At 49.6% G+C, this 24,799-nt stretch overlaps 2 protein-coding genes across 11 annotated transcripts in view; one reads left to right on the top strand and one right to left on the bottom strand.

The window, feature by feature from the left end:
• The window catches only part of NDRG1 (N-myc downstream regulated 1), a 61,794-nt gene extending 51,636 nt beyond the window's left edge, over positions 1-10,158 (top strand). For all 6 annotated transcript variants that reach the window (XM_086335578.1, XM_086335579.1, XM_086335580.1 and 3 more), the window contains 4 exons: positions 1,135-1,182; positions 2,305-2,340; positions 5,030-5,081; positions 8,249-10,158. In XM_086335578.1, coding sequence (XP_086191704.1) covers positions 1,135-1,182; positions 2,305-2,340; positions 5,030-5,081; positions 8,249-8,490 — 378 coding nt within the window. In that variant the 3' untranslated portion in view covers positions 8,491-10,158. The remainder of the gene's footprint in view (positions 1-1,134; positions 1,183-2,304; positions 2,341-5,029; positions 5,082-8,248) is intronic.
• Positions 10,159-17,929: 7,771 nt separating this feature from the next.
• CCN4 (cellular communication network factor 4) overlaps positions 17,930-24,799 on the bottom strand; it is a 31,646-nt gene continuing 24,776 nt past the window's right edge. For 2 of the 5 annotated variants that reach the window (XR_015140328.1, XR_015140327.1), the window contains exons 3-6: positions 22,908-23,168; positions 21,755-21,863; positions 21,279-21,472; positions 17,930-20,228 (exon numbers count right to left, since the gene is read on the bottom strand). Coding sequence is in view for 3 of the 5 variants with exons in the window: in XM_086335573.1 (XP_086191699.1) it covers positions 19,929-20,228; positions 21,279-21,472; positions 22,908-23,168 (755 nt within the window). In the remaining 2 variants the exon portion in view is untranslated. The remainder of the gene's footprint in view (positions 20,229-21,278; positions 21,473-21,754; positions 21,864-22,907; positions 23,169-24,799) is intronic. The other 3 variants (XM_086335573.1, XM_086335575.1, XM_086335576.1) reach the window with 2 other exon arrangements.

The following is a 24,799-nucleotide window of genomic DNA, read 5'->3' as shown; positions in this document are numbered from 1 at the left end:
TGGGCCTTCTAACTCGTCTCCCAGGCCCCCTCACCTGCCGAGCTGCCTCCCACTGGCTTGTTTCTATGGGCATGTTGCCACTTGAATTCCTGGCCAGGAGACTCTGCCCATTTGGGAGTCAGGTGGCACTTTCAGACCTGGTTGGAGCCTTATCATCTGACAGGGCAGAGAGGGACCTGGGAGCAGAGCTTAGGAAAGGCTTAGGAAAGGCTCAGTTCACCCCTTAATTCCCACCTGTGATGTTGTAAGGGTAAAACAAGGATTCTGTCTTTCCAACATCACTATAGCTGGGGACATGGGAGGCTTAGGGGCTATTGGGAAAAGTCTAGAATTGTGATGTGCTTTGAGAGGTGAGCTAGTGCAGGGTCTGCACATGTTCATTTAGTAAAGACCTGGGGTATCCAAATGAACCATGCAATCTAGTCCACTGGAAATGGCAGCCCACTCCAGTATTCTTGCCCGGAGAACTCCATGAACAGAGGAGCCTGGAGGGCTATAGTCCATGGGGTTGCAAAGAATCAGACACGACGAGCAACTAACACTTAACCTTAAGTCCACTGGACATAATCGTAGGATGTATCAATAAAGATACATAGGTTACATTAAGAGAGGTGATAATTCTACTTTAGGCACTCTGGACATCCCAAGTGAGGATTTTTCCCACTTCTGGATGCACTTGTAAGAGGGTCACTGAGAAATTGAAGAAAGAAACCAGTTTGGTGGATGTGGTTTCATGCGAAGAATAGTTGTCAGGACTGGGGATGTTGAATCTGAAGAGTCATTGGCAGCAGCTGGTTAAAGAAGCCCGTTCATTTAGTGACTGTTTCTGTAGCACCTTCTACAGTTTAGCTAATCTTCATCACAACCCTTCGAAAAAGATACTATCTTTATTTTATTGATGAGGAAACTGAGGCTCAGAGAGGTTAAGTAACTTGTCCAAGAGCACACAGCTCATGGTAGCAGGGCTAGAATTTAAAGCCATCTATTTAATGCCACAGCTTGTGTTTTTTCTTCCATGCCAGTAGGAATATTGGAATTTCTGATGATGGTAGCAGAGTGGCAGGGAGGGGGTAAAGTTTATGACTTTGGCTCCAGGTAGGAAATTAGAAATGTCTTCTCCCTCTTCCCATCCAGGTGGAGTGCAACTCAAAACTGGACCCAACGAAGACCACTCTCCTCAAGGTACAGGGAAAACGATGGGGGGTTGCATTTATTCTTTCTTAGAAACACCAAAAATTTTGTGCAGATTTGAGTTGTGCCTGATTATAGTATAACTGGTGGTCAGAAACCACAGAAATGATGACTGTCTGTTCACAAACACCTACTGAGTGCTGGCTGGCAACCCAAGACTGCAAAGATGAAGGGATCTATGTATGGGACTCCAGGAGCTTATGGGCTGCTGGCCATTGTGCTCTGGAGAGGGATGGACAGGAATTGTGTGGGCAGGGCCTGATTCTAGAAAGACTCTGCCCACTGTACCACTGTACCACCCAGGAGCCCATCATGGGCCCCTGGAGCTCAATTCCCTTGTCTTGTCACTACATCCTCATTAGGCTGAGGGCCTCCCTGGGTTAGCTGACCTTGACCTTGAGCCTGGACTGTAGGCTGGCCACAGCCTCACTCACTCTCACTGGAAGAGACCTTCCAGCTCTGTTTCCCTATCCTCATCCCATCCGCATTTCCCTCCCCAAGTGCTCCAGAGCCCTAGGCTTTGGATAAATCTTCACGTGTGCCTGAAATGGCCTTAAGCAGCGATGGCTTTGGATGTGGCTTTTTAATAGGACCTTCAGAAGCGACAACATTTACCGAGGATGGCCAACCAGGAGCCTCATCAGACCTGAAGGCTTGAATGTTGCATTTTCATTCCGAGGGATCTTTAAAGAAATCATGTGTATGGGGCCTTGTGCAGTGAATGCTTTCTGGTCAGACAGACCCGACTTGGGACTTTACAAGTTCCTCCAATTCCCTCTGGCCCAGTTTCTACCTCTAAAGTGGGACAGCCATCCCTTCCAGGGTTCTTGAGGGGCAGAGCGAAATCACCTACAGGGCCTAGCACAGCGCCTGGCCTGTCAGGAGCTGCCAGTAATGGTGCGAGAAGGCAGAGTTCAATGCCGACATGGTTAATAATCAAAGCAGCCTAGCCGAGTGACGTGGGGGTTTCCCCACCCATAACCTGCCCGGGTCCCCTCACAGGGCGGGACCCGGGTAGGGCAGCAGGCAGAGTGGATGCCCACTTGCAGCCAGGCCCGAGTCGGCATGCCCTCCACCGAGGCCTTGCACTAACCGGTTTCCCTGTCTCCCCAGATGGCAGATTGCGGTGGCCTCCCGCAGATCTCTCAGGTGAGTCACACCTGTCTCCATTCTCCACGTGGAGGGCAGGGGTCTCTGGGACCTGTTACCCCCTCGCTGCCTGCTCCCCCCTGCCCCCACACCGTGACGTCTGAGGACATGATGTAGACCTGTTACCGTTTGTAAAAGTGCTTGCGCGTCAGGACGTGTCAGATCCTCCTGCAGGAGCCTCTGTGGAGTGGATGACACTGGGTTCAAGGCAGGAAGGGATTTGCTGAGTGGACATAGCTTGGCAGTCATGAACCAGAATCTAGGTGTGCCTGACCCCGAAGACCAAAGGCCATAGCCATGGGCTCCCAGAGCCCAAGGGCAGAGCAGGGAGCACAGAGAGGAGATGGGCCAAAGTGTGTGTGTGTGCCTATGTGTGTGTGCACATGTGTATGTGTGTGTGTGTTCATCCACACGTGTATATGTATGTGTGTGTCTATGTGCACCCACATGTATATATGTATGTGTCTCTGTGCATGCATGTGTCCATATGTATGTGTGTACACACACATGTGTATGTGTGTGCATGCATGTGCGTATATGTATGTGCCTGTGGGTGCATGCATATGTGTATGTGTGTGCGTGCACATGTGTATATGTATGTGTGCACACACGTGTATAAGTGTGTGTGTGTGTGTGCATGTGTGTGTGCATGTATGTGTGCATGTGTGTGTCTCTGTGTGCATGCAGCAGTAATCAGGCACAAATGGCCTCGGTGGCTCTCTTAGCCTCCATCTCCAGTGTCCCTCTCTGTTTCTACTGGCAAAGAACAAAGTATTTTCACATTCATATCTGCTGTTGAGTTTTGCCTGTTTAATAGCTGGGAGTAGCCAGAGAAGGATGGGATGGTTCAGTTTCAGCAGGAACAGATGGGTGCCCAGCCAAGCCTGCTTAGATGTAAATAAGAGTTAATAGTTGCACACTATTTTATGATGGGCTGTTTATCCACACTGCCTGCTCAACACCCTGCTGAGACAGTGCAACTTAAATTGGCTGAAGAGAAGGGGCACCATTATTCTTTCCTCTCCCCCTCCTTTATTCCTTTCTCTATTTGAAATGAGAAGACTCTAACCCTAGCCGTAATTAAAGCATGTTTTATTTTATTTTGGTGTGAGATCATGGTTCCCCAACCAGGGATCAAACTGTGGCCCCTTCAGTGGAAGAGCAGAGTCCTAACCACTGGGCCGCCAGGGAGGTCCCAAACACATTTGAAATGTCATGGCAGGAGCTAAACTAGCCCAGCCCCGCAAGAGGGCAGCCCAACAAGAACCAATGGCTCTTTAATCCTGCCTTCTCCTGCCCTTGCAAGTTGGGTGTGTTTACAAAGGGCATTCCCATCCTTCATTCCATTCAATCCCTGCAATAAGCTTTAGAGAGAGGAAGAATGTGCCTTCTACCGCAGCCACAGAAAGGGGAATTGAAGCTATCAGATGGCAGAGATTGCCTATGGGCATGCAGGGGAGCTGAGTTTGGGCCGAGATCTCATTTCCAAGCCCGTCATCTTGTTTTGTTTGCCATGTTGAACACAGGTGCCCTTGGCTTTCCGCAGCTCCAGCTTGCAACTCTCGTTCTTATCTTATTGTCCCGTGACTCCTAGAGGGCACTTTTAGCACAGACTCTTCTTTAAATATCATCTGGCTCTTTGAGAACAGTGGCAGGAGTTGGTGGAGGTGGACAAGGCCACTCTGATGATGGCTCACCAGTGAAGTGAAAGGGTGTGAGAATAGACATTACATTTGAGAGATGGAATTAATTAGCCTTCAGATATGACCTTTACCCAAACATTCACCTCCTGGTTTAGATTAAACTTTGAGAGTAATTGGTCAAACTGGGTATGTTTGCAGCATTCCCAGCTCATTTTATTTAAAGTAGCCCAGTTGATAAGAGATGTGTCTGTTCATCCATCTATCCATCCATCCATCCTCTCATCCTATCCATCTTTCTTTCCATTTTCCTTTCCTTTCATCCTTGCATCCTTCCTTCTTTAAGACCATCCATCCTTCTTTTATTCATCTATCCATCTTCCTTCCTTCTTTCTATCCACCTTTTTTCATTTTCATCTATCCATGTATCCACCATCCTTTCATCCAGCCAGCCACCAGCCTGCCTGCTACTGGGGTGAGAGTAAGCTGCTACGGGATTTGGAAAACCCTGGGTTAATGTGCAGGCCCACTAATTAACCAGAAGACCTTGGATGGATTGTTACCTTTCCAAATCTGTTCAGCTATGAAATGTATATGAAGACGGTACTAACCTCGAAAAGTCATTGTTGGGAGAAGATGAGAGAGTGCTGCAAAGCCCTTAGCACAGTGAGTGGCCGTTACATTCTAGACGCTGAGCTGGGCGCATCAATTTATCCAGTGATATATTCTTCACAGAAATCCTCAGTTGCAGGTGTAGCACTCTGCCCATATTATATAGGTGAGAAAGCTGGCTCAGACCGGTCATGTAACTTGACTAAATTTCTCCAGCTGTGTAGTGAACGTGAACGTTCTTCCTGGTCAAAGCTAAGTTGGTTCTCCATAATCATCCCGTTCTTTGCTTTCCTCTTGTATTTTTGTCCTGTCAACACGTGGTGTTTCTGTCTTTTGCCAAGCTCTTTAATGAAGGGGACCACAGGCCTGGCTCCCAGCGGCCCTGAGTGATCCGGACCTCCGGTGACTGACTGCACTTTCGCTCTTTTCTCTTGCAGCCGGCCAAGCTAGCCGAGGCCTTCAAGTACTTCGTGCAGGGCATGGGATACAGTGAGTATGGCTTTTCCCAGCAGGGGGTGGGCCGAGGGGCAGTGGTGGGAACTGGAAACGGATTGGGCCGAGGATTCTGTGTCACCGTGGGCAGCTTTAGCTTTTCGCATGCCAGGCATGTCAGGGAAGAAGTACTTAGGTGTGTGGAGGGTGGGCCGCAGTACAGAGCTTCCAGTGTCTCCTCATACCCTAGTGGCTCATTCTCCCCCCGTTGTTGAACAGAAGCTGTTTCACACCAGGGAATGTTTTAAGGTGTGGGTGAGGACTAGCCCTCTGAGAACCAAGAAGACAACAGCCCATGAAACCATGAAAATCTTTTTTAATTTTGATTACATGTTTCCCTAAGAGACTTGTCGTGAGGATGGTAATGCTGGTCATGGTGGTGGTGGTGCTGGTGACGTGAGGATGGATGAAAGTGAAGTCGCTCAGTCGTGTCCGACTCTTTGTGACCCCATAGACTGTACCCTAACAGGCTCCTCTGTCCATGGGATTTTCCAGGCAATAGTACTAGAGTGGATTGCCATTTCCTTCTCCAGGGGATCTTCCCAACCCAGGGCTCGAACCCAGGTCTCCCGCATTGTAGACAGACGCTTTACCAGCTGAGCCACAAGGGAAGCCTGAGGATGGACGGTGGCAATAATAATGATGGTGGTGGTGGTGATGGTGCTGGAAGCGATGATGATGGTGGTGGCATGAGGATGGTGCTGGGTGAGATAGTGGTGGTGGTGGTGATGGTGGTGGTGGTGATGAAAAATCATTAAGTCCTTTTTTTTTCTCATTTAATGATCACAATAATCCTAGGAGATACTCTTATCCTCATTTTACAAATGAGGAAACTGAGGCTTTGAGAAATTAAGCAAGAAGCAGATTGGGGATCTGTGAAAGTTCTTCAAAAACTGCAAATCTCCGAGCAAATGGGTGATAAAGTCACTTATATTCAAGGCAGAGCATGTCTGCTAAATCGTTAGATTTGAGAATTGAAGGATAAATAGCAGCACAACTAAAGAACCTGCAGCCTCTTTGCAGTATGGCTCCAGTTTGCTCACAGACACACACAGCCCCTTTTCAGCAACGCAGTCCCGAGGCCGGGACAGCCAGCCCTAAGTCCAGCCACACTCCGGGCAGCAGCCAGCGTCGGCAGATGTTGGCATGTCAGCCACAGCTTCAGCCCTCATGTGGCTGGTTTTGCTCTCTCTCGCTCTGCTGCCTGGATTTCTAATTCGAGTGCCCATCTTAATTAAGAAGTCTGAATGTCTAGTCACTTCCTTTTTTTTTTCTTTATTTTCCTGAGGCTTAAACTGTTTGCTCATTTAAAATAGTAATGTTATGTTTGGTCTACTGACCGCAGTCTTCAGATTGGCCTCAGCCACATTTAGTTTCTAGCACAGCTGAGAGCAGCAAGCCTGATTTTCATGCTCCATGCAGGAGTCGTGTCCCAAAGAACCCTCTTCCAACAGAAAACATCTGTCTGTGGGTCTCTGCCCCTCTGGGAAAGTGTGCAGCAAAGGCAGTAACTTGAGAAGGGCTTTGTTTACCTTGCAGGCGTGAATTGTAACTCTTCGTCTTGAACCTGCCATGGGTTTGGATTTCTGCTTTGAAAGTGCATTCTGGAGAGAAAGGAAGTGGGAGGCCGGCCTTGTTTGCCCCCACCCACTATGTTGGCTTCTATTTCCAGAAAGCAGCCTGCAGATCATAGGGAAAGACAACAGAAAGAGCTAGAGGCGTCCTCCAAAGATGAGGAAAGGAATCGTTTATTTCCCGAGTGCCTGCTCACAGCCCTGGGCCAGTGTGACAAGCCCTTAGCATCCATGACTCCATGCTAGGGTTACCAGAGCCCTGCAGGGTCAGTAAGACTGCACATGTGGGATCAAGGAACAGGGGGGCTCAGAGAAAGTATGTGAGCAACAGGTGTGGGATTGACCTGATTTTTTCCTGGATTCAGGAGCTAGCTCTTTAAGAAGATTCAGTATGCAAGGATGAATTCTGTTTGTCAGTATCTGTGGTGGAAAGCCAACACATATGCCCACTGAGCCAATAACATAACCCCTCCATGCATTTGTACTTATCACTGCCTCAGTGTGTGGCGTCTTTTATTCAATGTGATCTTGACAAAGAGGCTTCAATCGGCTGATGGAGTAGCTTCCTAGGGTGGCCATAACAAATCTCCACACACTGCATGGCTTAAAACAACGAAATTTATTCTCTCACAGTACTACAGTTTTAGAGGCTAGAAGTCCAAAACCGAGATGTAGGCAGGGTCACGCTCCCTGTATGGATTCTCAGAAGAATTCTTCTTTCCCTCGTTCCAGCTTCTGGTGCTTGCCAGCAGCCCTTGGCTTGTGGCTGCATCACTCTGACCTCTGCCCTGTCTTTACACGGCTGCTCCCTGAGTGTGCATCTGTCTCCTTTTAGGAGGAAACCAGCCATTGCATTAGCGCTCACTCTAACCAAGGATGAACTCATCTAGATAGATCTGTGAAGACCCTATTTCCAAATAAGGTTATAGTCAGAGATTCTGGTGCTCGTGAACTTGGGAGGGTGCTCTTCAACCCAGTACAGGTGGAGTTCTTCATCCCACCGTCTCAGCCACCTGCCATGTTTAAGGGCATTTTAAGTCCTTCGGAATGGACGGTGCCATTAAGAGTTCCTGGGAGCTCACAGGTTGCCCGCAAGAAGAGGTGACAGCTGACCACTCTGTGTGGCCTCGGTTTCCAGCCTGTGGCGTGCAGGGATTAGCTGGGCCGACTATGAACATCCTCCTGACTCTAGAAACTGTTGACATCACAGGGTGGTGGGCATGCATTCAGGTGCTGATAGCCAGGGGTCCATGGTAGTATTCTGATTTTACACGTGGGGCAGGGGTTTCAGAGAGGGACGCTCCTCGAGTCCCACAGCTGGTAAGCGAGTAGCAGACAGCTGCGATCGAGACTCAGCTGGTGGGTTCATGCCAGGGTGGGACCCATCAGTCCTCACCCAGCCTGAGCCTGGCTCTTCACCTCTTCGAGTGGGCACAGAAATGACGGGGAGCCCAGTGTCTGGATGGCCTTGAAGACGAACAGGAGCAAAGGTTCCACGGGCAGGCAGGGCACACGGCAGGCTGCGTTGCCGAGGTGCGAGTGTCTCCAGCCTTTGCCCACTCCCTCACCGGCTCTCTCCTCTCTCTCCAGTGCCCTCCGCCAGCATGACCCGCTTGATGAGGTCTCGCACAGCGTCAGGCTCCAGCGTCACGTCCCTGGAGGGTGCCCGCAGCCGCTCGCATACCAGCGAGGGCACTCGCAGCCGCTCGCACACCAGCGAGGGCACTCGCAGCCGCTCGCACACCAGCGAGGGCACGCGGCTGGACATCATCCCCAACTCTGGCGGCCCCGGGAGCAGCGCCGGGCCCAACTCCACGGAGGTGTCCTGCTAGGCGGCCTCGGGGCCGGCCGGCCGCCCCTGGACTCTGGGACCGATCGCTGTAGCTGCCCCTCCTCCGGCCCCCCTCCCCACCCCTGCCTGCCAACCGCACGTTAACTCGTAACTCGGTATTAATCCAAAGCTTATTTTGTACAAGTGAGCTCTGGTGACGACACGGTGAGATTGGGTGTTTGTGGGGTCGCCCTTTCTGGTGAGGGTAGGGTGGGGTGGACCGGAGGGAAAGGTGCACCTCAGTGCCCCCCTCCTCCCCCCGAACGAGGGGCTGGGAGGCCACCTTCCTACCCTCCTTTGGAGACGCCAAACTGCCAGAAACCAGCACAGAGTAAACACTCGATCTATCCAAAGCTAGCCTGGCCGGAGCATCCTGGCGCAAAGGGACACCTTGTTGGAAGCCCGGCCCGCCTACTTCCTGTTTCCTCTCCAACTAAAGAAAAAACAGACCCAGATTCTGGAAACCAAGCCCTTTCTGATTGGGGAGGGGGAGGGCAGGGAGTGGTGGGGAGCTATTTAAAAAAAAAAAAAAAGCCAAACGGGAAGCAGGGAGAGAGGTGGAATTGACGTGGAGGCTCCGAAGTATTTGGAAAAAGCAAATCTCCATAGTTAACTTGAAGTAATAGGTTTTTTTTTTTTTAACGTTTGTGCATATATACACTTTTTATGATTGACGCCCAGAAGCCTGTTTTCCTGGCATTTTTTAATGGACAAGAGTAAGGGACAAAATCTTCCAGTTTTTCAAAGAAACGGTCTTGGCAGGCATTTGGTATTTGTGTGTTTAAAGCTTTGAATCAGCTGCCTGCCTCCCCCTCCATCGCCCCTACTTCCCACCCCTAATACATGAACGAGTGGTTATTTCATTCATGGGGAAGACTGTGTAGATTTGTAGTTGTTTTCTCTGAAATGGAGAGAAAGATTGCAAACAGCTGGGGCTGGCTGTGCTGTGTCTCCAGGCAGCAGCACTGGGGCAGGGGCGTTGGGGTGGGGTGGTATTTTTGGTGATTAGACGTAAGGAATTCCTTGTGGTTGTGATGGAATCCAGTGCAGTTGTGATTTCAGTCGATCCCATCTGGTTCCCAGGAATCGTGTGTGATAAATCCTGCTTCCAATCTTTGACAATGTGGGGGTGAATCTGAACTTGACTGCCAAAGGTTTCTGACCTGGTGACCTTCCAGAATCTTCAGCTAGGGGGTGGGATTCACATGGGGAGTGGTGGCCCAGAAGATGTACAGAGTCTGAAACATGTATTCCATGGGATTTCCTTCTCTCTCCTGCCTTCCCCTCTTCGCTGCCCCTCTAACTTCTCCCTGAGCAGGGTGGCACCACTGACATTTCTGGGCAATGTCAACGTAGCTGTTGAGTTCCTGTACTACTTACTGCCTTTCAGTCTCATTTTGGCTAACCATGGATCTTCGTATAGCAAGTTTTGATCAGAATGAATGGAAGAAAGTGCATCAACCACCGGGGCCTAGTGGTTACTGGGAGGAAGTAGTCAAGCCTTCTAGGTAGCTTGGGGGATTATGACTCAGTTTACCTGTCACCTACCACCTGGGAGGCAGAAATGGCTGAATCAGAACAAGAAGCTGTTATGTACAAGTCTTTCCAGAAGAGTTTCTTAATGAGATATTTGTATTTATTTCCAGACCAATAAATTTGTAACTTTGCAGTGGCTTGTGTCTTTTTCCCCCACCTGAGAGATCATGCATTGAGATGGGCCTTTCCTTACCTGGGGCTTCCTGCCCACATGCCTCTCACCTTTGGAATTCTTCAGAGCATCACTGTCCAATAAAAATACAATGCGAACCACTGATGTAACTTCAAATCTTCAAGTAGTCACATTAAAAAAGGTAGAAAGAGACAAGTGAAATGAATTTTAATAATACATGAAAGCCAGCATATCCAAAATATTAACATTTTAACATAGAATCAATATAACAGTTATCGAGGTGCCTTGCATTCTTTTCTTCCTACTGAGAAATCCAGGGTGTATTTTCACATCACATTCATTCATGTCTGTGCTCAGTTGTGTTCAACTCTTTGAGACCCCATGGACTGTAGCCCACCAGGTTCCTCTGTCCATGGGATTTCCCAGGCAATACTGGAGTGGGTTGCTATTTCCTCTTCCAGGGGATTTTCCGCACCCAGGGATCAAACCCATGTCTCCTGCAGCTCCTGCTTTGTATCTCTGAGCCCCTGGGAAACTCATTTTACATCACAGTACATCTCAATTCAGACCAGCCCCATTTCAGGCACTTTAGTGGCCAGATAACACAGTGACAAAGGAATCAAGCTTTTCAACCTATAATTAAGAAGGAAACTTTTTTTTTTCTTTTAATAGGAAAGTGTGTGAAAAGACCACCCAGTGATAAGCCTGTAATGCTTCTTGCACTTGTATTTAAAAATGTTAACAGGTTTCACTACAATCTTCTATTTTTATTTAAGATTAGTTTAAAATTTATACCACAAAGGATTTCCCTGGCGGTCCAGTGGTCAATGCTCTGCACTTTCCAAGGCAGGGGGCATGAGTTCAATCCCTGATCAGGGAACTAAGATCCCACAAGCTGTGCAGTGTGGCCAGAAAGTAAAAAGTTTTAAACAATTAGCAAACAGTTGCAAAGATAGTACAGAGTTTCCATATATTCCACCCCTAGGTCCCCCTATTATTAACATCACTTGTCACTACGATTCATTGGTCACCACTAACAAATCAACACTGATCTATTACTATTAACTAAACTCCATACTTTCTTGGGATTTCACCATTTTCCCCCATTGTCTGTTTTCATCCTGCCTCCTTTGTTCCCTCTGGTCTGTACGAATTTCTCAGACTTTCCTTGTTTTTGATGACCTTGGCAGTTTTGAGAAGCCCTGGTGGAGCATTTTGCACAACGACGCTCGATTGAGGTTTGTGTGCATGGTGTTCTCACGGTTCATTTGGGGTTCTGAGTTTTGGAAATGAAGAATGCAGACACTCGGTGGCATCCTCATCGCCTTGTGCTGTCAGTCAACGTGATTTAACAGGGATGAGGTTGACCTTGGTCACCTGGCCAAGGTCATGTTTGCTAGGTGTCTCCTATATCAAATCACTTTTTCTGCTTTTCCATACTTGTTCTTTGGAAGCAAGTTACTAAATGCAGCCCACACTTAACACCCTCCTCTTAAATAGCTAGCATGCTGTTTATCTATACTGGCTTTTCTTCATATCCTTGAAGAGTTTCTCAGCATTTGTAATAAGCTGTCAACACTTTTGCAGTCTGCGTCATCATGCAGCAAGTGAGTGGGCAGAGAAGGCGGGGAGGGTGACCGTGTGTGCTGCACATGTCAGAGAGGGAGGCAGGAAGAGCTTTAATGCATACAATAAATCCAGCAAATGACATTGCAGGAGACACTGCTTACACTTCGAAGTGTAATTCTCCAAATGTTCCAACTGTGACAACATCATGCGTTTCTTTATTGATAAGTGAAATAGCCATGTGGAGGTAGGTCTCAATATAATTTCAAGGTAGACTGAAGCGATTTAGCAGCAACAGCAGCAGCAGCAATGAACATAAAACATCTTAAGAAAATGGCCACAATTGCGATAAGAAAAATACATGTGATTTCAACTGCAGTGTTAAGGTTTATGGACCACATTTAAGTAGGAAGAAATGCTAAATTGCAATTAGAGATGAGATGGTTAGATAGCATCGCCGACTCAATGGACATGAACTTGAGCAAACCCCAGGAGAGAGTGAAGGACAGGGAAGCCTGGCGTGCTGCAGTCACTGGAGTTGCAGAGAGCTGGACACAACTGAATGACTGAACAATGACAATGACAAAAGCAAAGATCCATTTCTTCCTCATCCAAGCACACGACCCCTGAATGTAATCCACGGATCCTTGGTCCAAGGACCTCTAGCTTAAGGGCCCTGCTTTAGACACAGGAGGAGAAGCACACAGGCTCATTCTTTTTCTGCATTCACAGTAAATGCCTTTTCTGTGTCGGGTCCTGTGTGAGAGACAGGAACAAAGGAAATTCAGGCAAGAAGAGTCAGCAGGAAATCACCATCTCAGTGGGCGCATACGCCGCACAGGGCCCCCTAGACCTCCCACGATCAGCTCCTGGGAGCTCAGGCTTCCGTCGTCAAGAGAAGTGAATGCTTGCAGGTGTTTGCATGTATCGGATGCTATTTAGAGATGGTTTGCCAGCTGGGGACCTATTTCTGTTCTAGCTGCTTGTTTTGGTTTTGATTCCCGGACCCTTGGGTTTCAGCAGCAGCTGGAAGACCAAGTGTACACCAAGACCAACCACATGCAGGCTCTGTATGGGATAACACAGGCCTCCATCTGCCCCTTCCTCCTTCCCCTTCTTTGATACAACCTTACTACTGGTCATTGGCTGGGTCCCTGCCATACTGTGCTCAGTCGTGTCCAACTCTGCGACCCCATGGACTGTAGTCCACCAGGCTCCTCTATCCATAAGATTCTCCAGGTCAGAATACCAGAGTGGGTTGCCATTTCCTCCTCCAGGGCATCTCCCCAACCCAGGGATGGAACCCATGTCTCTTGCATCTCCTTCGTTGGCAGGTGGATTCTTTACTATTAGTGCCACTTGGGAGGCCCTAGATGTAGCCTAAATCCATGTTGGGCTTCTCAGGCTGCATGAAAACTCAACTGTGTCCCACATGGAATCCAAGGGCAGAAGGGGGAAGTTTGGCTTTCTGAGTTGAAGATGGGATTGGTGAGGAGATAAGCCTCCTGCTTTCTAAGATCAGATTTCCCTGTGTCTCTAAAGCATAAAACCATGGTCCTAACCCAAAGGCTACTTGACCTTCTGGTTCTGGGACCCAGAACTAATCAGGTCTTTGTGTCTTTTAACGAGAAGAATGGGATCAGCCTGATTCAGATGTCTATTTGCTGTCCAATCAACTATGGACATAATAGCATCTCGAGATAATTGCCACTACTGTGATAAGAAAAATACAGATGATTTCAACTGGAGAGGTTAGGGTCTGTGGACCACTTTTGCTATGCTATGCTCAGTTGTGTCCGACTCTTTATGATCCCAAGGACTATAGCCACCCAGGCTCCTCTGTCCATGGGATTCCCCAGGCAAGAATACTGGAGTGGGTTGCCATTTCCTTCTCCAGGGGATCTTCCACACCCAGGGATTGAACCTGTGTTTCTTGTGTCTCCTGCATTCACTGGTGGATTCTTTACCACTAGCACCAACTGGGAGGCCCACCTTTGGGTCAGAGGAAATACTATGTTCACACACAGCTGCTGACACAACCTCACTACTGGTCATTGGCTGGGTCCCTGCTGCACTGTGCTCAGTCGTGTCCAACTCTGCAACCCATGGACTGTAGTCCATCAGGCTCCTCTGTCCATAAGATTCTCCAGGCCAGAATACGGGACTGGGTTGCCATTTCCTCCTCCAGGGCATCTTCCTAGCCCAGGGATCGAACTGGGTCACTGCTCTGTGCGGTTAGAGGTTAGTTCATGATACTCCAGCCCCTACCCAACGTACACACGGTAGGGATTCCTAGTAATGGACGTGGTTGTAGCAGGTGAATTGCTATGTCTTTTGAAATTAAATCCATCGACAGGCAAACTCACTGTTGAAGAAAAGGCCCTTCCTCATTCCTGCTCTGAAAAATTTCCTGAATGCCCCGCCCTCTGCAGAAAGCACCGACCATGTGAGTTCATGATACGGACAGCCTGCAGAGATGGTATCACTAATAACAGTCATATTTAGCATATTTTATGGTTTCTTTTCCCCTTTTTATCTTTATCTGTGAGGTTGAGTTATCCTTACTTCACAGATAAAAAGCTCACAGAGATGAAATGGCTTCTGCAGCCATTTCTAAAATGGACTATATCACTCTCACCTTTGAAAACAGTTGGCTGAGCACATAACTCACACAACCACCTGTTGGCATCCTCAGATTATAGAACATGGATTAGTTCCTGGGGCTAACAACGTGGAGGACCTTATCGCTTTTATTGCCTGTGGGGACTTTTGTGCACCCGTTAATTAATCCCATCCAGGCAGTGAACTGCTTCTACCGTTTTATCTGGTTCTTAATTCTGTCTCCTTTGCTGGCAGGGTGATATGGTTCTCATTGCTATCAATAAGCCAGCCTTTAGCAGCTTCCTCTTCCTCTTTATGCAAACTTCCTTACACTTCATTTCACTCCCCTGGTTCCCAAGGCACCCGGCAATAGATCTCTAGAAAAGTTGTGTCCGACTCTTTGTGACAGTCCCATGGACTATAGCCTACCAGGCTCCTCCGTCCATGAAATTTTCCAGGCAAGAGTACTGGAGTGTGTTGCCATTTCCTTCTCCAGGGGATCTTCCCGAACCAGGGATCGAATCCGTGTGTCCCGCATTGCAGGCAAATGCTTTACCATCTGAGCCACCAGGGAAGCCCAGTAGATCTCTATCCATCCATCAACCCATGCTCCCCAATCCCTGATATGTGCTAGGCTTAGAAGATGCAGTCATGGTCCCAGACCTCCAGGTACCCACAGGATGCGTGCATGCTAAGTGGCTTCAGTCGTGTCCGACTCTTTGGCACCCCATGGACTGTAGCTCCTCTGTCCGTGGGATTCTTCAGGCAAGAATACTAAAGTGGGTTGCCATTCCCTTCTCCAGGGGATATTCCAGACCCAGGATATTCCAAATCCGAGTTTCCTGTAGTTTCCTACAGGTCCTGCATTGTAGGCAGACTGTTTACCACTGAGTCACGGGGAAGCCCACCCACAGGGTACTTGGGAATATAAAAAGACATTGAATAAATGAGTAAGTGAATGAATGCCAAATGTTCATTTTATATTTACATGAGATGTTTTCCAGTCTCAACACATTTGCCCCCCTGGTCTTTTCTGTATACCAGAATTCCCATTTCTCAGTGCATTTTCAAACTTTAAGCCATTTTTATTGTCATGTATAAAATATCTGGGACCCTAATGTCCACCATCTGCACATTTACTGGGAGTGTTCAATGTTCCATCATTGCCTCATAATAACTGAAAATACAGGAAAACTCACCCAGTCCACTAAGTCACTTTGGTGATGATTTATTGCTTCAAGGCAAAAAGCTACAAACAGGGAATTTGAGCAATGAAAACTCTTCCTCTTCATATTGGATAAACATGTTCCGTGCGACACAAATCATGAGAAAAATGAGGAATGCTGAAAAACATGACAGATTGCCCAAGTGCTGTTTTCCCTCTATGGGGAAATTCTAAGACATTTCTTCATATGTATTTTTCAGTCACTTACAAAAATGGCAGTGTGTGTGTGTGTGTGTGTATGTGTGTGTTAGTCATTCAGTTGTGTCTGATTCTTTGTGACCCCATGGATTGTAGCCCACCAGGCTCCTCTGTCCGTGGGATTCTCCAGACAAGAATACTGGAGTAGGTTGCCATTCCCTTCTTCGGGAGATCTTCCTGACCCAGGGATCAAAACAGGGTTTTCTGCATTGCAGGCAGATTCTTTAATGTCTGAGCCACCAGGAAAGCCTGAAAATGGCAGTCGAAATACTTAAATATTAAGTCATAGTTTGAAAACAGATATACATACACGCGCACACACACACATATGTATACAATGCAGAAATACACAGCAGGCCATTCTGACCATTCAGGACTCCCAGCTGGGCAGAGTTATTACTTCAGTTACTTTGGGTCAAGATAAGTCTTTAAAAATCAGTGACCTAATTTAATGTAATAGTCACAGATTGCATTACTTCCCCGCAATTTGTAGGGATACACAGTATTTAAATGTTAATGAGAGCCTAGATAATCATATCGTTTGAATCTACTTTCTTTGATCACTCTCTGAATCATTTTCAAAGTTAATGTTGCAGCTGTTGTCAGTAAGCCGTTGTCTTGTGCCTTTTGGTTTGCAGGGGTGGGTGGGGGCAGGCTAATTGGGCTTAGCATCAGGAGAGATGGCCCAGGAGTGAGACTAACCTTGGTCGGCAGGTCATTAGCTGTGAAGACACTGAGCAAATACTATCTAAGGGCCTCAGCTCTATCTCTAAAATGGGAAATGATGATACTGCCACAGCTCATAGGCTTGCTCTGAGGATTAAATTAGGTATGCAGTAAAGCACCTAGCCTAAAGCCTGGGAAGTGCTTACCAAATGCTTATGCTAAGGGTTAGCATGCATTAGTGACATGGTAAATTCAGGTCTCCTTTTTCTCACTCATCTTTGCATGCAAGAGATATTCACTCTAAGCACTTATGTGAATTTCTCCACCAAAGTTTGACTATTCTTTTGTTTACCTTTCCTTGATCCCAGGACATGGGGTTACAAGGGTCTGGAGAAGTGGACACTCCAACAGGCCTCATTCAGGCTCTGCCTGGAGGCCTCCCCAAAATCAAGTTGTTGTTGCTGTCCAGTCGCTCAGTCTTGTCTGACTCTTTGCATCTCTGACCCCATGGACTGCAGCACGCCAGGCTTCCCTGTCCTTCACCATCTCCCAGAGCAAGGCAGAGCGGAATAAGCAGAGATCTGGGTTTCAACTTTTGAGGGCTGATTCCCCAGACTCTTTGAGTCCCAGACTTTCCATTTATAAAATGAGAAAGAGATGCTTGCTCAAAATTGCTGCCATGATTAGTTAGATAATTCAAAAGTTAGCAGAGGGCTTGGCACCAATTAAGCATTCAATAAAGAAATGTTTTTTTCATCTGGTAACTTTTATTGGAACAGGTTGCACCATGGCTCTGTCTCCTTGCCCATGACTTCAAAACACGAAACTGAGACTTCCTCTTTGGGGCCTGCACAGGACAGATTCATTTCTCAAACCAGGGCATTCTGGCCACCCCATCCCACCCATCCCAGGGATGAAAGCCCCAAGTCCCTCATCCAGGCCTTCTATGATCTTGGAAGCCAAGTTCACGTTCCTGAATTGGGAAGCAAATTCAGTAAGAATCTAGTTCTTGGGTGTCTGCTAAATTTCAAAAGGGGTGAGCCCTCACCTGCCCTTGGAAGCTGTGGGTAGCAGGTGATTTCACTCTACAAAAATCCAACATGATCCATGTGGACTTACAGGAAAGATTATTCGTGGAGTAAATTCTCTTCCCTGGTGGTTCAGTGGTAAAGAATCTGCCTGCCAATGCAGGAACCGTGGGTTCGATCCCTGGGTTGGGAAGATCCCCTGGAGAAGGAAATGGCAATCCACTCCAGTATTCTTGCATGGAAAATCCCATGGACAGAGGAGCCTGGTGGGCTACAGTCCATGGGGGCTGAAAAAGAGTCAGACACGAATGAACACCCGAACAACAAAATTCTCTTCACAAAAGAACTCTCGGGCTTTTTTTTCTTTCAATGAACACGTGCCTTTCTTTTGATATTAAATGTCTCTTTTTCTATGGCATTTCAGATTTGGCTGATAAAAATTAGATTGTCATGTACCTTTGGAAGAAAGAGATCTTCTGAACACATGTAGGGACACGTACACAATTTCTTTTATTCATCAAATACACATTGAGCACCACTGTATGCCTTGCACCAGGCATTCAGGAGGTCACAGTAAAGAGGACACATTTTCAATCCCTTTCCCCTGTCTAGGAATCCCTCTGCTCACTATTCAGAATTCCCTCATGAAAAAGGCACCGTCCTTCAGTCTGCAGCATCAGGTAACGAAATCATCTTCAAATACACAGTGAGAGCTGGTTCTGATTTGAAGGAGGGAATGATCTAGAGGGGAGTCGTGGATTTCGGTTTATCCTAGATTTTGTCTGATGCTCAGACATCTAAATAATCTGAAAGTAAGATACACTCTTCTCTTGGGAAAGAAGCTGGAGAGACAGTAATAAGAACCAAAAATGACAGGGAGAAGTCGCTTATCCTGACGTGTTTTCCTGCTCTGATGCCCTTGGAAGCTCTAAAAGTTGAGGGAAAATACGGGTTACAGAGTCAATCCAGCTTGGATTTGCATCCTGACTACCCCACTGACCCGCTGGGTGACTTCGGTCAAGCTCCCTTACCTCACTGAGCTTCCATTTCACATTTGTAAGAACAGAAATAATCACGGGCACTTCTCAACACGACCTCCCAGTTTCCATGAGCTAGTGTAACGGTGCACATAAAGCGCTGAGAACAATGTCTGACATGTAGAAGGTACTAAATAAAAGAAATGTAGCAGTAAATATTTATACTTTACTAATTAAATAAATAATAGCCTCATTTCCATTAATAACAACTTTCTCTTCCTTTTAGCATCAAACCCTTTTGGCTTTTCATCCCTGTTAAATATACTTCTGTTTTGAAACAACTGGTAAACTTCTGTCTTTGTACCAGAACTGAGCTTTATGGATCAGTAGACCCACAGTCTGCGAAATGGGTCCCTGAGGCAGAAAGACACATGCCCTGGGCCCAGGGACTCTTGCCACCCCAGGGTGACACAGACTGGACCCACTTCTTGGTTTGTGAATCCACTTCTTGTTTTGACTCACACTCAACCTGGACCCAAGGTTCCCTCAGAGCAGAAGGCTATCACAGGACACCACTCTGAGGAGTCAGAGATGTCATCCGAGGGGACCCACCAAGTCCTACAAGCCCCCAGCATGCAGATGGTCAGGTGTGAGGAGGAGGCTGGCTGACTGCCCAGTGCCCTGTCCTGTCCGGGAGCAGCAGATTCAGTGCAGGGCTCAATCGCTCCTTCTGAAAATAAACTGACCATGCTCTAACCTTGGTGACCAGGGACTTCTCCCAGGAACAAGAGGAAGTTTATCAGCTTGCATTTCTCACTGGGATGAACCCAATGTACACCCTTCAAAGTGCAGGGGTGAAGAGAAACTTAACTGAAATGGGTGAACAGAAACTTAACTGCAACAATGCCTGGATTCATGGACACAACTGTCCATCCAAAAACCGAAACCAAACAACCATTCACCTCATTTAGCAAATATTCGGTGACCGTGGTAGGCACAGGTCTTTAGAATGAGAGAGAGCTTTGGTATGCAGTGGTCAAAACTGCTAATTAGGGTCCTTCTTGGCAGGGCCCGAAGAATGGACCAGTCCACTGTCCTAAATCCCCTCTATCCTTCTGAATGGGCCCAGAGAGTCTGGTGGTTTGGTATCTAAAGAAGGAATTAGTGATACCGAAGATCTAGCTGATTCTGTTCCTTGGGACTTGGATCCAGCAGGACTTCCAGTGACTCAGACAGGCCGGATTGGGCTCGGGTATTGTCCAGAGCCGGGCACTTTCTTTGGAGTGTATGTGGGCCACTGCCAAGGAGAAGACCCACTGTCTGGGCCTGAGTGTGCCATGATGGGTGCTTTTGATGGGCAGAGACAGGACAAGGGGTCATGGGCCTGGGCCTGGATCTGGGTCATTGGAAACGAGTGGGAAGTGGACAAAAGAAGGCTCAGTTGGGGCCTCAGAAGGCTGGCTGCTTTACAAGCACTGGGTCAGCCTCGAGCCCAGGTTCTGTGGCTGCTTAATTGGCAATCTCTGAGAAGTCAGGGTAGGAGTCCAAGTCGGCAAAAATATCGTTGGGATTCCGACAGCTCAGATTGCAGAAGCAAGCGTTAATCCACAGGGCCTGGCGGGAGAAGCCGGGCCCATCGGGACACTGGAAGGAGATGCTGATGGTCTTGGACTTGTAGGGGATACAGCACCGGCTGTCGGTGCACACCCCGCAGTACTTGGGCCGGTAGGTGCGTGCACTGGTGCAGCCGGCCAGCGTGAAGTTCACGGGCGCTTCTGGCTGGTACACGGCCAGACACTTCTTCCCTTCCTGCGGGAAAGGAGGTTTCAGTTGAGATGCTCAGAGGATCAACAGTTTCAGCTCCAAGCCCTCAATTCTTCCCTTTTCACTCGCCATGCACCCCATCTTACTTTCGGATCTGCAGCATCTTCAAACTAGGAAGGATCACCCCAAAGACAAACAGACCCAGCTGTATTATGCAAGAGGAAACCGAGGGCACAAAGGGACTGCCTTGCCACGGGGCAGCTCTCTCAACCTGCAATTTCCCTTCTTTCCTGCCTCTGCCTTGCCAATGCCCAGGTCAGTTTCTCCAACACAGGATGACTTTGTGGGCTCCTTCAGCCTGCCGAGCGCCCCCTGCTGGTTAGGGGTAGAGCCATCATGGCCTTCAAGACTGGACTCATTTAACCCTAAACTCCTCCTCCTCCGCCTCCCATAGACTCTCACACATACTTTTCATGCAACTTATTCAATTGGACTGGCATTATTTAAAGGGAGCTCTGTGGGGATATGGGCCACTCAAGGGCGAGGCTCTTTCTGCATCCCTACAGTCTAGTTTTCTGCCTGGTACATGGCTCTTGTTTAGTTGCTAAGTTGATTCTGATTCTTTTGAGACCCCCATGGACTGTAGCCCGCCGGACTCCTCTGCCCATGCAATTTCTCAAGCAAGAATACTGCAGTGGGTCTCCATTTCCTTCTCCAGGAGATCTTTCCGACCAAGGGATCGAACCCATGTCTCCTGCATTGGCGGGTGGGTTCTTTACCACTGAGCCACCAGGGAAGCCCCAGTAGGCATGTACTAAACTCGTTGAATGAATGGCTGTTCTGGTCAACTATGTACCAGCACCCTGCCTGAAATGAGGGTAGAACAGATCCAGGCAATGTGTGGGCCTGAAGCTTATACAGTCTGATAGCTATCTGCAGTGAAAGTCACTCAGTCATGTCCAACTCTTTTCGACCTCATGGGCTATACAGTCCATGGGATTCTCCAGGCCAGAATACTGGAGTGGGTAACCTATCCCTTCTCCAGGGGATCTTCCTGACCCTAGACGCCTGCCCCTCCCTGGGAGGCGGACCCACCTTGATGTGTGGCTGCAGGTCCACGTCACACGGCCGCAGGTTGCAGAGGCGGCTCTCCTGCTCAGGCCAGCAGTGGGTGTTGACATTGGAGATGCGGGTGGAGACCCCCAGGCCGCAGCTGGTGGAACAGGGGCTCCAGGGGCTGGTGTACGCAATGCAGTTCTTGTGCCACGGCTCTATCTCATCCGTGTTCCCTGCGGATGGGGACCAGGTACCTGGTGATTTCCCAGTCTCCATCAGCCCCCCAATCCCTGCCGTCACAACCCTAAGGGCTGGGGTCCCTGAACCTCGGCGAGTGGGCAGTCCCTCTGCTTGGAGGTCAAGTTGGCTTCTAACTAGCACGGGTCCCCAGTGAGAAGAGAACTTGTCATGAGTTCCTCATACTTCTCCAGAGTGAGGACCATCTTTAGAGAGAGGTGACCTGAGTTCAATCCCTGCTCGACCACCTACAGGCTGTGTGATTCTAGACAACTTACTCTGGGCCTCAGGCTCTTCTCTGGAACAATAACATCTGCCCTGCGGGGCTGGTATGGCAATAAAAGGGTCCAGATATTGACCAAGTACGCATCAGGCATCTGCAAGGTGCTGGGAATAAAAGGGTAAAAGACACCGGTCCTGCCCCTGCAGAGATGACATTATCTGGGGAAGGTCAAGGGAAGTGCCTGCCCCAGTACTAGAACTTCATCTGCGTGATGCTCAGGGCATCGTGGCTAAGGGGACACGCAGGCTTCAGGGGCAAATTGTCTGAGTTCAGCTCTTAGCGCCGCCCCTTAGCATCTGGATAGCTTCCAATAAACTGGCTCCCACCTCCAAGTCCCAGGCTCCCCACCTGTAAGTGGGGTTGACAACAGCACCTCCCTGCCTCCTGTCCCTGGTTATGGATAGAAAATACAGGTTCAGGCACGTGACAGGGCTCAAAAGCTGTCCCCGTCCTTAGTAAGCCCTCGGGAAGTGGGAACTGAACCCCAACCCTTGGCTGGTTCTTTCAATGGATGTATCCTGGCAAGCAGAACACGGCGAGTGCTCCTAAGTGTCTAAGAAATGGAGTGAGCTGAGAAAGGGAGTGAGCTGAGAGGTGGAGACAGGTGAAGAGCCAGGGAGACCAAGGAGCCATCTCACAGAGGGATGGAGCAAGATACACAAGAAAAGGACTTGTGTATTTTTATCAGGAAGCCGGTCCTTCCTGATAACACACAAGCCCAGAAGCCAGAGAGGGGAGCCTGCACGGAGAGACAGCAGGTGCGCCGGGGAGATGGATTTACGAATGCAGGGATGAATGAGTGAGAGAAGAGGATGCTGGGAGACAGGAGACAGCAGAGGCCTTTGAGGACGGAAGGACTGAAGAGAGGAGGCGGGATGGGAGGGAGGCGACGGTGGGGAAGGATTTGCCGAGGAGGATAAAAGGCTTTGGTTTCTAGGTCACCCACTCGGCAGGCGCTCTGCTTGTGCTCGGTCAGGCGGCGGTCACTGGGCCACACACACTGACGCGGTGGGCAGGCCGCCGCCGCCCCCGGCCCGACCCGGTGGCTCTGTTCTAGGAGGCCCGCTGGGGACCGACTGAGCTCGCCATCCCCTCCTCCGCGGGCTGGAGCGGCCCTCCCCGCGCCCCGCGCCCGTGCCCGCACCCACCGGAGGTGCCCGTGTGGCGCGGCGCCGTCTTGCGGGGCCTCCTGGCGTCGTCTTCGCACACCCACTGCTCGCAGCAGCGCCCGGGCAAGCTCACCCGCTGGGGCCGGCGGCACCAGAGGCGCGGGGGCCGCGCGCGGAGGCACAGCGGCGTGCAGCCCACCGCGCCGCCCACGCACGTGCAGTTGTACTTGCAGTTGGGCTGGAAGGACTGGCCGTTGTTGTAGCGCACGCCGTCCAACACGCAGCCCACGCCAACCACCTCTGCGGACACAGGCGCAGAGGGTCAGGCCGGCCGAGGGGCTGGGCGGACCCGCAGGGCAGCCCCCTGCCGCTGCATCACGCGCCCCCGCACCCCACCCCGCACCCCACCCCCCGGGGTCCCCATCGTGGAGAAGGGCCTGGCCCGCTGCTCTGGCCAGTTTGGTGGGACCTGAGCGGAGGGTGTGGCAGCCCATTTAACCTGCGCAGAAACACCCGGTGCTGTCTGGAGGGCTGGACAGAGGGTGGGAGGCTACAGCCTGGCCAGGACTGGGACCCCAGGCAGATAGCCCGGTGTCCTGTCCCAGCAAGTGGCACAAAGCCTGGTCCTGACAGTTATCCACCTCGAGGGTCACAGTTTGTGAGAGGAGGCCGAGGCGATGGGAAACCCGTCACAACACTTTGGAAGAGACTGGGTTCATTCAATGCCTGTTTGTGGAGTGTGGTAGGTGGTGGGGATTTAGTAGTGAAGGAAGGAGACAAAAGCCTCGCCCTCAATGAACTTGTGCTTGTGTGCTTAGTCACTCAGTCGGATCCGACTCTTTGGGACCCTATAGACTGCAGCCCGCCAGGCTCCTCTGTCCATGGGGATTCTCCAGGCAAGAATACTGGAGTGGATTGCCATGCCCTCCTCCAGGGAATCATCCCAATCCAGGAACTGAACCCAGGTCTCCCGCATTAATGGCAACCCACTCCAGTATTCCTGCCTGGAAAATCCCATGGACAAAGGAGCCTGGTCGGCTACAGTCCATGGGGTCGCAAAGAGTCCACACTGAGCGACTTCACTTTCACTTTTCACTTTCATGCATTAGAGAAGGAAATGGCAACCCACTCCAGTGTTCTTGCCTGGAGAATCCCAGGGACGGGCGAGCCTGGTGGGCTGCTGTCTATGGGGTTGCACAGAGTCGGACACGACTGAAGCGACTTAGCAGCAGCAGCAGCAGCAGAGCGTTGATGGGGACATGAAAGCAGGGAGTTGGGAGAGGGAGGGGCAAGGTTGCAGATTTAAACAAGGTGGGTAGCCAGGGCCTCAGAGAGGTGATAATGTTTCAGCAAAGATAGAAAGGAGGCAGGGAGCTGAGCTGCCCAGGTGTTGGGAGAGAAGCCTTCTAGGCAGCCGGGAAGGCCTGGGGTGGGAAAGGGGAGGGAAGGGAGGGACAAGGGCCGGAGGCAGGAGAGAGAGGGCTTCCCCGGAGGCACAGAGGAAAACGCAAAGCTCTTAGAGCCTGGAACTCCGGTTGATACACAGTATGTGCTCAGTGAGTAATGATGAATCAGTGATATGAATTATGCTTCACAAAAACCTTGATGGTGCTGAGTTGAGGACAGACCGACGGGATTTGGAAAGAGTCAGAAGGTCATGCTGGGGAGTCCAGATAGGAGGCGGTGGTGCTTGGACCAGAGATGGGCAGCCAGGAGGAGAAGGGCCCGCTTCTGGGTCTATTTGGAGGGACTCGCTGACAGGTGGGATGTGAGGATGAGAGGAGAATCAGGAAGGACTCCTAGTTCTATGTCCCAAGCCCTGGAAGGAGGGGGATGCTCTGTCCTCAGAAGAGCAAGGTTGGGGTGGGTGGCCTCAAGCTCTTCCCTAGACTCGAGATGCCTGGTTGACTTCAGAGTGGAGCCAGTTCTGC

The sequence above is a fragment of the Bos grunniens genome, chromosome 14 (genome assembly GCF_055505025.1).
Source record: "Bos grunniens cultivar Pamir isolate PY7600 chromosome 14, Bosgru_T2T1.0, whole genome shotgun sequence".
NCBI classification, from domain to species: Eukaryota; Metazoa; Chordata; class Mammalia; order Artiodactyla; family Bovidae; genus Bos; species Bos grunniens.
Note: the sequence above shows the minus strand (reverse complement) of the source record. Positions and strands in the feature narration are given on the sequence as shown.